At 42.1% G+C, this 12041-nt stretch overlaps 2 protein-coding genes across 5 annotated transcripts in view; both read right to left on the bottom strand.

Annotated features, from left to right (window-relative positions):
- The window catches only part of NUP58 (nucleoporin 58), a 36771-nt gene extending 25650 nt beyond the window's left edge, over positions 1–11121 (bottom strand). For 2 of the 4 annotated variants that reach the window (XM_052671198.1, XM_052671200.1), the window contains exons 1-6: positions 10790–11121; positions 7201–7340; positions 5937–5975; positions 4532–4684; positions 2685–2819; positions 1881–1991 (exon numbers count right to left, since the gene is read on the bottom strand). In XM_052671198.1, coding sequence (XP_052527158.1) covers positions 1881–1991; positions 2685–2819; positions 4532–4684; positions 5937–5975; positions 7201–7340; positions 10790–10905 — 694 coding nt within the window. In that variant the 5' untranslated portion in view covers positions 10906–11121. The remainder of the gene's footprint in view (positions 1–1880; positions 1992–2684; positions 2820–4531; positions 4685–5936; positions 5976–7200; positions 7341–10789) is intronic. The other 2 variants (XM_052671199.1, XM_052671202.1) reach the window with 1 other exon arrangement.
- The window catches only part of TNFRSF19 (TNF receptor superfamily member 19), a 501102-nt gene that overhangs the window by 38860 nt on the left and 450201 nt on the right, over positions 1–12041 (bottom strand). The window lies entirely within an intron of this gene.

Raw genomic sequence — 12041 nt, 5'->3', positions numbered from 1 at the left:
ACCTGCACTCTGTCATCCAGTACCAGAACCCAGTGTCTCATACCTATTCCCTACACCTTCTGCAAAATGAACAAACAAGAATCAACCAATGTTCCATTCCTCCTCCACTCGACCTAAACAAAACCAACAACCAAACAGAAGCTGCACAAAACTGGGAAGAAAAAAAAAAAGATGACCCAAACAAATACCAGAATTCAGACTCCTTTCTCAGCTGACAGCCTAGGTAGTAAAGCAAGTTTAATCTGTGTTCTCAGTCACTAATTTTTTTAGCTAAACTTTGCCTGAACAGTACCTACAAAGTGAAGGACAGATTTGAAATCATACCTGACTACTTGTCTGACCATATGCTCACTTTTTTTGATCATATACAAGAAAAACTGACATACAAGAATAACTCCCAGCAGCCATCTGTAAAGAAATACTAGGCAGCCACTCCTTAGTCTCAAGTCAAAAAATATACTGTAGCAAATTCCAGAAGACAGCATAAAGGTGCCCATGTGTCCTGGAACTCCATGGACAGTAATCTCACAAGCACTTCTTTTTAGTAGCCACATCTCTTTCTTCCTTTTCTTCAGGAAGGAAAAAAGGTTCAAGCCATAAAACTAACACTCTCAAACCTTTCTTATTGCAGTTTCTCATGTAGTCCTACAGGCAACTGTACCATCAAAAAAAAAGCAGTACTGCAGAAATAGGAATTTGTCAAGGCTTCTTAGGTCACTACTACCTGTTACCAGAAATTCTAAATTAAATCCTGAATTTTTCTAAGTGAAAACTCAAGCAGTCCCCTTCAGCATTTTCTACTGCTTAGTTTAGAAATCTCTTCGCTCATCGTCCTCCTGACAGCAACAGCCACACACACCCACACCCACCAACCCAGATTCAGTACACAGCAGGAAGTTGGTAATCAGCTCCTTTGGGATTACATCCAAAGAACTGAGAAAAACAATGCTGAAGTAGTCTGTGGTTCTCTAGGTCATATTTTAAGATACTTGTACGTCATTGAAGAGTTGTGCAATCCTAATATCACAGTAATGGAAACTCCATGAGAACCTAAGAATTGGAGCTTTTTCATCACTTTCAATAATGAAGTAAAAAAAGAGAAAGTCAGCATCATGCTGAGCACTCCAGTTTAGAAAGCCAATATGCAAGCACAAGGCTCTGCGTTTCCACAACTCACAGTCCTTCGTAAAGATGGTTTCATGAAGCTTCTACTAGTTTTCAGAATACCTGATTTCAGCAGTTTTACAATTTGCTCTTTAATGAACTAAAGATATTAAATTAACAGCTTTGATTCCCCAGAGAAAATAGGCATTTCATAATCAACTTTAGTTAAGATGCTTTAGATGTATGAAATCAAGGCAAGTCAACAACCACCTGTCAATACTCACTTTTCCCTTATTTAAGTACATTGGACCTACCTCAGACTTAGGTTTAATAACTAGTGTCAACAACCTCATGGAGGGAAACAGATCCCCAGCACTAGAAAGAATTTGTGTTGAAGAATAACAGGTGAACAACAGGACATTTTTATTCTGTAGGTTTTGAAGAGGAGGAAAGTGAGAAAAAAAAAAAAGCCATCTCCACTCCACAAGTCTGAGAACTGCAACTGCTGGAGAAAACTTTTCCAGTGAGCACTTTCTGTACTTACAATGCATTTCTTAAACATCGCACCGTTCCCCCATCTAGCGGCCAGCTGATGCAACTGTAAGGAAATCTGCCATGACTTTTCAACAACCAGCCCTGAGTCTTTTATTCCAGGAAGGCTGCATTCCTAACGGTGAAACAGTGTCTCTGCTGTCCTCAATCTGTTGTACTCAGATACTTTGTCAACAAATTACTGCATAGGTTATTGGTTTTAAACATTTTAAAAACAAACTTACTCTTTTTATCTGAAGAACTACTAAAATCAATGCCACCAAGACCTTCATTAGCAGTACTGGACGGAGCTGCAGTTGTCCCCAAAGTCAAGCTCAAAGCATTCTGCCCAAGTCCTTTTAAGAAACACAAACAGAATTTCTGCATTTAAAAAGTAGTTTACTTTAAACTAATACCCCAGACTACCTTACTTGCAATTTCAGAGTCCATTTACTGCATTTGGATTAAAAAGCTCAAAGAAAAACAGATTTTATCAAGTTTCATACAACTATGTATGGTTTTTAATGAAATTTCCTTACAATATTTTTGAAATAGATAGGTAACATCATCAGGATTGCCAACACCTTTCTGTTTCATTCTGTTTAAGAGCAGCATGTTCCCAACACTACAAGATATTAATTTTTCTTCTAGAACTCAAAGACAGGAAGTCAGTAAATAACTGAAAGGATAATACTAAGTCAAAGGTTTTATTCAGACTAAAACCCACCAATGTAAGGAGCAATCAACTTGAATAAGATATTAAGACAACACCACCCTCTCTCATGTGACTTCCTTGAGTCAATTATTACAAAGATATTTTTTTTTTAATGAAAATACAAGAAAAAGAATAAACAAGTTTAAACATTAGGAAGAAGCTAAGGACTTAAGATTATTTTCTACAAATAGCAACAGTTTCAAATAGTGATGCTTAAAAATGACTTTCATGGCATTAAGATTTACTTTATATAAAATCTTAGATCATAATTTAATACAACTGCACAATCACAAAATTTTGAGGCAGGAAAAGGAAAAAACAAATCAACTTTTACCTGTTGCTGCTGTGCTTGTATTCTGGAAGAGTGAACCTCCTAAACCTGCTAGTGTCCCTCCCAAGGACAGGCCTGTGGAGGCAGTTGTAGTTGGTGCAGTTGTTCCACCTAAATTTAAGGTAAAGCCAGTAGTACCTGCAGAGGAAAAACCCAACAATGAAAAACAAGCTTCATGTAGACACTGCATTCAAAGTCATCTACAGAAAGTCTGAAATAAAGAAATAATCCTTGTAGTCACTCAATATTAAACTCAGCTATTGTTTTTTTCTCTGTGACTTTCTACCAGAGACTTTCAAACCATATGTGACTTTGTTTCACAATACTGTAAGCTTCATTAGTTTACCTGCAACTGTAGCAAAATTGAGAGCTACCCAGAATGCTAGATAATCTGGAACTTCACACTGATTTTACAGCACAATGGATCTAACAACTACTACTGACCTTCTAAATGCCAAAATGTTTGTGTTATACATTAAAGCACTTCACTTCCAAGTGCAAGGTGCTGCAACTGGGTCAGGGCAATCCTAAGCACAGATACAGTTTGAGTGGAGAATGGCCTGAGAGCAGCCCTCAGGAGGATTTGGGGGTGTTGACTGATGAGAGACTCACCATGAGTCAGCAGTGTGTGCTCACAGCCCAGAAGGCCGACTGTATCCAGGGTTGCAGCAAGAGAAGTGTGACCAGCAGATTGAAAAAGGCAATTCTGCCCCTCTATTCTGCTCTCCTGAGACTTCACCTGGAGTACTGTAACCTGTACTGGAGCCTCCAACACAATGAATGGAGCTGTTGGAACAGATCCAGGGGAGGGCCATGAAGGTGATCAGAGGGCTGAAGCACCTCCCTTACGAGGACAGGCTGAGAGAGCCAGAGCTGTTCAGCCTGGAGAAGAAAAGGCTCTGAAGAGACCTTATAGCAACCTTCCAGTACTTGAAGGGGCCTACAGGAAAGCTGGAAGGGACTTTTTATAAAGGCATGTAGAGACAGGATGAGGGGAAGTGGTTTTAAACTGGAAGAAGGTAGATTTAGACTAGACATATAGGAAGAAATTTTTCACTGTGAGGGTGGTGAGACACTGAAACAGGTTGCCAGAGAGCTGCCAGAAAGAATGCTCCCTCTATCGAGGCATTCAAAGCCAGGCTGAATAGGGCTTTGAGCAACCTGGTCTAGTGGGGGGTGTCCGGTGTCCCTTCCTAAGGCAGGGGAGTTGGAACTAAATGACCTTAAAGGTCCCTTCCAACTCAGACCATTCTATGAGTCAGACTGAAAAAAAAAAAAATAAAAAGACAGACATCTCATTGCTCTGGAATTAAGTGTCTCAGCTTTGGCAGAAAAGGGCAGAAGCAGAGAAGGACCACTGGCATAAAGTGACAGAATATAGACACAAAACCGTGTTTAAATGTAGGCTCCTGGGGTAAAAAAAACAAAACAAAACCCTCTGGTCTTAATTATCATCATGTATGATGCAGTTTATGTGAGTTGTAGCATGATGGAAAGTGTTGGACAGTAAGAGAACTACACAGGAAAAAAAAAAATCTCATTTACACTTCTAGTTAACTATTTCATGCTGTCTACACCAGGTGGACATTTTTCAGCTATAGAACATGACAAATCAGCTGTTGCTACCCTCCTAATGACCTGGATAACAGGCTGCCTAAATTACAGGCTATATTGTGCTCTAAATAAATGTAAAGATGGCCTGCATTAGGCTCCTCAAACTTAGAGCTAGAAAAATCCAATGAGCCTTCTTACTGAAACACCACAAAAACACGTAAGTACTAGAATGAAATAGAACATAGCACTGTTTTAGAATAGTTACGTTGTAAAAATGAAACAAAACATTTTCCTACCTGCTGCAGGAGTTGATGTAAGAGCAGAAGACAGCGACAGGCCACTTGCCGAGGTAGAAGTAATAGATAAAGCAAACGGTGTGGCTGAACCTGCAGGTTTGTTGAAGCCTAAACTAAAGCCTGTGGTAGCTGCTGATGTGGTAGCAGGTGTGCCTAAAAGAAATCCCCAAAATAATTATCATTTGTGGATATTTTGTTTGAGAATGAGTACTTAACCTTATCTTCTAAGTTATATCTGTTTAGCTGTCACTAGCATCACTGCATGAGACCAATTGCAGCCAATAAAATATTTCCATAGCATCTTCAGATACATTTCAAAAGTATGTTTTCTCCAGAATTTCAAACAATCTATGAGTATAGATTACATCAAAAGGTAATTTAAAAGTGCAAAAGAACTTCCACCAAACAGATCTGGCTGAAAAAAACTACCAAAATATTGGTAGATGGAACTATATTGTCCAAAATACAGACTAAATTCTCCACTGGATGTGTATATGGGCATGAGAACAGGTACCCTTTCAATTTGCAAACAAGAAAAATGTGTTGAGATGTTACTCCCTCCAACTTTGCTTTTGAACACTTGCAAAGTTAAACAAAGCTTCTACTTCCTGCCAACTTCACAGTAAGAATATGCCTTCTGTTCTAGAACATCACAATAACAAGCATAAGAAAAACACTATTCTCAGTAAGTGCTGTGTATGTTTTCAGTGACATTTCATTCAACCACAGAAAAGAATTACTATTCACATGCACAGCACTGCCATATATGATTACATTCTGGCTTAGCTGCTCCTCTCTTCTCCCATCCACTTCATTTACTTCTTCAGTACCACTTCCTCCCAATTAGCACAGCTTCCAAAGCTCTAGGACACCAGTCTGTCCTGTAGCACTACCACCACCACCCTGACCCAAACACTTCTAATTACACAAGCTCAGTTGCTGGTGTTTCAATAACAATAAAAACACCCACATATTCCTGTAATTCTAATGATGGCTGAAAAAGTTATTACATATACATCAGAGAAACATATTCCTAATATCCCTTCCCAGTTCAAACCTCTTTACTCTTCTACTAGAGGGAATCAGCAAACAGATTTGTTCTCTCAAAGTTCACGACAGAAAGAAATTCTATCTTAAGAATTCTTTGCTAACAGACTCCACTTCTCTGCTGAAGGATGGAACTCATCAGGGGATTTAAATGCAGGCCTAACTTCTCACTGTGACTACTTGTACTGTTGAACAGCAATGGAATAACCCTTTAGCTGCACTCTGGCTCACTACCTTAACACTGCAGACTGCAATTAACAGTGAGCAAAAAGCTTGCACACGTTAACCTTCTACATTAGAAGAACTAAACAACTTCTTCTCTGCCTGTACATCATTAACATCCAAATGAGGTCCTTACCCAGAGTCAGTGCTGGAGCAATGGTTGTTGCTGTTCCTGCTTTAAGAAGAAAAATAGAGTAAGAACAGTGAGGACCACAAAGCAGTTATGTTATTAACCATCATAAATATTTATTCTGGTGTGTTGTTCCACTACATGTTACAATACGTAACATCTTGAAAGCAAAGTAACTGCCACACCAAAACCACTATTTGTAACTCCCAGCTACACAAATCAAAGTATAAAGCCTTTAAAGCAAACAATGTCTTTTTACAAGAATCCATTAACAGTGAAGTTGATGTAACATATCAGTACTAAATTTCAAATAATTGAAGGCACACTACATGAAGACTGATAATTCTATCAAGTATTTTTTCAGCCATCTGACAGTACATAAAATGGATTTATAATTTATTTATAATACAATGAAAAGAATTACAAGATTTTTGTGAAATGCTGTGTCTTAGCTTAGGATGACAGCCCCAGTGGATATTTGGGGTGGAGAACACAGAGCCATGCAATTTCAGACTTTAAACAATTAGAAGATCAAAGAAATGATGCAAAGAGCCAAGACAAAATGGTCCCAGCAGAGCAGGACATGATTTTGGCCTACTCATGAATTCCTTTCTAACAGTGGTACCTCTAAGAACCAATCTATTTATTCAGACAGATGAAGAAAAAGGCGCTGTCCAAATATACTGAGGCCAAAATAAAATTCCTCTTTGTGCACAATTACTGAAAAACAACTCAAGACTGAAAAGGTTCATTACTTTATACACCAATTTTTAGAGGACTATATACTTAACTACGGACCTAAAAAGTCAATTTATTATTTTCATTAATGTTGGCAATACAAGTAAACTCACTATTGCAAGACCGTGAACACCAACAATTTCACATTGATTTAAGTATTTTTCAGACCAAAACACATCTCAATCTCAAATCATAGTTTTGAGTCTCTTGGAATAGGAGGTAAGTTGCAAAATATATACATGCAATAATAATCAGGATTCAAATGATGGCACAATTTATACATATGCCTAGTAACAGCTTCTAGTAGCTGTATTTATGTTTCTGCATCATTGGTACTGCACGCTTCTTACTAACTTATTTCACAGTTCAATTAAATTGTTTTTCAAATGTATTTATTAACAACGTGACATAACATTCTGAGCTACAGATCTGAGTTACTATGAACAAACATCATGATAACCCTGTTTTTGTGTGTATATGGTACATTCCTTCACCACTGTTTCACACATCTGCTGTACAAGTGTTTTCCTACCTGTACTGGTGCCTCCCAGCGTAAAGCCAGTGGCTGGTTTTGATCCAAAAAGCCCGCTCCCAAATCCCACTGAAGGAGCTGAAGTGGTTGCCGTAGCAGTGGAAGAACCCAGAGTTCCAAAATTAAGTCCTCCTGTAGAGCTATTACAAAATAAGGCTGTTAACATGTATTATTTCTTAAAAGGAAAAAATCCAACCCCCCTTTATTTCTGTTTCCCACATTTCACCTCTGTGAGTCGACAGAACACAGCTGACCAGGACAGTCAGAGCTCACTCCAACCAAAGAGGAATCCACCTTCCTCACTTGTACGGCTACCTGGAAGCCAACAGCTGCTGTGACTCAGAGTCCAGCACCTGCTGAATACTCGGCTGAACTGCTACATATGGCTAGAACAGCCAAAAACTTGCACTTCTCTGTCAGTTGCCTAATGATTTCCCCTGAACTATGGGAACAGAGGAACAAGTGCTATTGCCAGAACAAACATGACAAACCTACAGGAACATCTTCTCAAAGCACACTGAAAGTACTCCTAGATGTGTCTAACCAGAAACCTCAACTCACACTCTGCTTCATTCCAAAGCAGTAAGCATGCAGACACATCACACCAACAACACAACTTTGTCCTGCCTTAGCAAGAAACAGGAACAAAACTGCTACTGTTACCCATAAATGCAAATCACAGATGACCCATATCTACATTTCAAATACATTCTTTTCCAAAAATACACTGTGCAATCCAATTAAAGAAATTAACTCCCAGAGCTATTTTCACTGGGAAGATACAGGAAAGAAAGGAGAGACTCAGAATCTAGCAATCCAAAGGAAAATATTTATTTATTTTGGGTAGCTACACACTGTAGAAATCTTATGGCAAACACAGGACAAGCCTTACATTTTGCACAGAATGCATTAGGTTACTGCACAGAGCATATGGGAAATACAATAACGATGATTATCTCTAACCTGTGAAGTGACAGGTACTAGCAGCCACACTAATCTAAGATCACAAAATTCTGGTTCTTAATTGATGAAAAGCTACGTGAATGATTTCCTTATAGTAACTTCCAGCTCCCACAGGCAGACCTCTTGATAAACTACAGAAGTTTCTTTCAACTGAGCCATCTGGCATAGAGCACAACAGTAGCAATGAAACGAAGCACAGTTTGGACTTCAACGTAACAATCTTTACAGATTGTTTTAAGTTTTGGATGTTTAATATCCTCTCTTTATTTCCTCACCTCCTCTCTCTTGGTACGAGCATGGCTCCTGTGCCCAACAAATTAATCACAGGAGTTAATCCTTAAGAAGGCTGACACAGGTTTCTACACTTTAGGTCTTGGAACTGATCCTGTAAAGTGGTTCAAGTTCAAAGCCTACATGCGAGTCATCCTTAAAGGTAAGTAACTCAGGAAAGAGAGGCCAAGAAGTTGAGGAAGACAAAAGACAAATAATTGTCCAGCTTCAAAGCTTTCAGCTTTTTTTTCCTCTCAGAATTTCAAGATGCCAAACTGTAGCAGCACATCCTAATTGTTTATCGACCTGAATATACAACACGGTGCTTCTCTCATTTGCTGAGAGCTTGTTTCTCATCTTTTCCTACTACAGAAAAGGATGATTTTTCTATGATTTTTTTCCTAGTCCCTGCATTCCAGTAGAAGAAAGCTATGGTGCAACTGATACAGCTCAGCATTGTGGGGAAAATGAAAACCAAACACGACAGTAAATACAGAGAAATTTAAAAATAAACAAAGTTTAACTAAACCAAAACATATAGGCAAACCAATGGCAGCACAGGAAAGCATGGACCACAGGGATTATTTACTACCTGCCCATAGATGGAAGGCATCACTTTGACATGGTGGCCCCAAAGGAAAACTCAGACTGGAGCTAAAACAAGTCATAGAATGGCTTAAACTGGAAGGGACCTTCCAGTCCATCCAGCTCCAACCCCTGGCATAGGCAGGATTGTCACCCATCACATCAGGCTGCCTCACAAAGCACCATACCGGGCTAAAGCTGGATATGGAATACACTGATAAACAAAGCATTGGAACTGCTAGAGATTTAACACAGGAATTACATGGGCTGCCATACCATACTCCTTAAGACACAAGAATATAAACTTTGACTGATCCCTGTGATCAGTAATACCTATGATTAGAAAACAGAACAAAACCCCCTTCCCCCCAGCACCTGGCAATATTGCCCTTCAGCCCTGCAGAGAAGAGAATCAGCTTCTTCTTCAAGTCTTAAACGCGTTTTCAAGTAAACCACCCCATAGGGATGCTCAAGATTCTTTCATTTAACACCCAACAGCAAAAAGGCTTCTGCGATGCTCCCTGACCAATAGCCCTGAAGACTCAGCCTACTTGTAGAAATAAAGTTACGAATAAAAATGCCAAGCACATCTTTACTATTAATTAGCACCTCTTATATGCTTACTTTATTTTTTTAAACAGATAAAAAAGCAAGATAGAATAGCAAAAAAATAAACACCAATAAAAACATTTAAGTGCTACAGGAAATTTGTACTAACCCCATCAACCAGACAAAAGAAGTTCTCAATTATGACAGTACAATTAAAATAATGGCTTGGAATAAAAAAATTTTGGACTGTCTCGTTTTACTCATAGGAACTCAGTATTAAACAGGTATGGGACAAAAGAAACTTGGAAAAATTCTTAACAAAGCCAACAACAGCTTTATTGTAGAGGAAAGAATATGCAGAAATATATCAAGAATCTATGACGACGGGACAACTAAGGCATCAGAAGAGACACTGAAGCCTTGCCTCTCCCATAAGTGGTTCCAAACAGCAATAATGCCCTTTAAACCCAGAATCACAGCATGCCTTGGATTGGACAGGACCCCAAGGATCATCAAGGTTCAGCCCCCTTCCCACAGACAGTGCCACCAACCTCCAGAAGACGCTCTCAGATAATGAAAGGGAGCCTTAAAGGTGATAGAACTCAAAGGATTCTATGAAGATCCCCCATCCCCTTCCTGCTGCTAATCCTACCAATGCTTCGGGGCGGGCATTCTGAAACATACCCATTCCAGATTAACGTCCTAAGTAGCTCACTTATGGTTCAGCAACTATTTTGGCACGTTCAGATTTGGGAAGAACTCCAAAATACTGAAAAAGCTCCAAAGTTCCATCATAACAGTCCTAAACTTCAGCAGAAGCATAGCAGCAAGATGAGAAGACATGGTATGCACTCACACATCCATAGGCACACACACGGAAAAGAACAAACCAGCCCTCGCACTCAGCTATAACTCACAGAGCTCCGCCAGCAGAGCCCCGCGCAGCTCAGCGCACAGCAGCGGCGCTCCGTTTCCCCGAACGCAGTGGGCACAAGGCCGGACGGAGCCCCGCGCCCCAGGGCCACAGCACGCGGTGCCGCGCGGCCATCAGGGCCGTCCGTGTCGGCGGGGCCGGGGCTGCAGCCAGAAAAACGCCAACTGACCCAAGCGCGACGCTGCCCGCCTGCCCGCATCCCGCCCACCCCGAGGCCCATGCGGGCCAGGCCGGGAGGCCAGCAACAGGGGCCAGCCGACGGGGGCCAGGGGGAAAAGGCCGCGTTACCTCGGCGCGGTGGTGCCGAAGGAGAACCCACCGCCCCCACCTCCTCCTCCAGCTCCGGCGGCGGCGGCCGCCGCGGAGCCCAGGGTGCCCGCGCCGAAGGAGAAACCCGCAGACATGGCGGCGACGGCGGGAACGGCGGCAGAGGGGTGCCGAGAGATGGCGTCAGGCGGCGGCGGGGTCCCGGTAGGGCTGCGGGGGCCTCCCGAGGAGCAGCTGTTGCCCTCAGCGCCACATGGCGCCCCGTAACGCCTCCGAATGCGAGGGCGGCGGCAAGAGAACGGGCGGCCACAGAGCACGCTCCCTCCGCGCGCCCGCCGCAATGCACCACGGGATGGCGGTACCGCCACCTTCCGCTCTTAAAGCGGCAGCGCCCCGAGCTGCCGGCCTTGCTCCTCGAGAATGGCTGGAGAGCGAGCGGCCTGCTGCTCTCGTAACGGTATAACGGGAAACGGGGCTCGCTAAAGGCGTGATTTTAATAACGTGTGATGGCCTGTGGGCATCATCGCTCAATCATCTGAAAGCTCGGTTTTTGAGAAGCGGATAAAATGAGTTCATTTGGTATAAAACCTGTACGCTGCGTTATTTTTAATTGAGCTGGCAGTGCAGTCCATTGTTTAAGCTGCTTTATCATTTAATTACGGTACCAGGGCTCTGTATGCTGCCTCCCACACAGCTGTGAGGCGCATAACTGTTACTTCAGTGCAGCCTGAAACTAAAAATTCCTCGTTTTCCAGCACGCGTTGTGTCAAAAAGGGCCCCTATGGGGTGGAAGTTTGGAGGACAGGCTCAGGTTGATTATTAGGAAAAATTTATTCCCAGAAACAGCAGAGAGGCAGTGGCACAGCTGCCCAGGGAGGTGGTGCAGTCACCTCCACGTGAGGCTGTGGCACTGAGGGATGTGGGATGTGGTGCGGGAGATGAGTTGAGGTTGGACTGGATGATCGTTTCCAACCCCAACGATTCTGATTCCGCTCCACACAAGGCCTAAGGAACCAGAGAATGATCCTTTTTCCTACAGTCTCCCTAATAGCAGCTGCTAGAGAAGCTCTGCATCCAGCACTGAGCTCCACAACTCCTAGAACTGCACTCCCATGCCCTTTTTCCCCGACCGCTGCTCCCACAAGGACACACCGAAGCACTGCGAAGCACCACCAATCACATTAGGAAACAACACTCCGCAACTCCATGCAAGCCACCTTCACGCCCCCCATATGGCACTATCTCCTGAAGGCGCATGCGCAGCAAATAGTGG

The sequence above is a fragment of the Tympanuchus pallidicinctus genome, unplaced genomic scaffold (assembly GCF_026119805.1).
Source record: "Tympanuchus pallidicinctus isolate F22 unplaced genomic scaffold, pur_lepc_1.0 scaffold11, whole genome shotgun sequence".
Classification (NCBI taxonomy): domain Eukaryota; kingdom Metazoa; phylum Chordata; class Aves; order Galliformes; family Phasianidae; genus Tympanuchus; species Tympanuchus pallidicinctus.
Note: the sequence above shows the minus strand (reverse complement) of the source record. Positions and strands in the feature narration are given on the sequence as shown.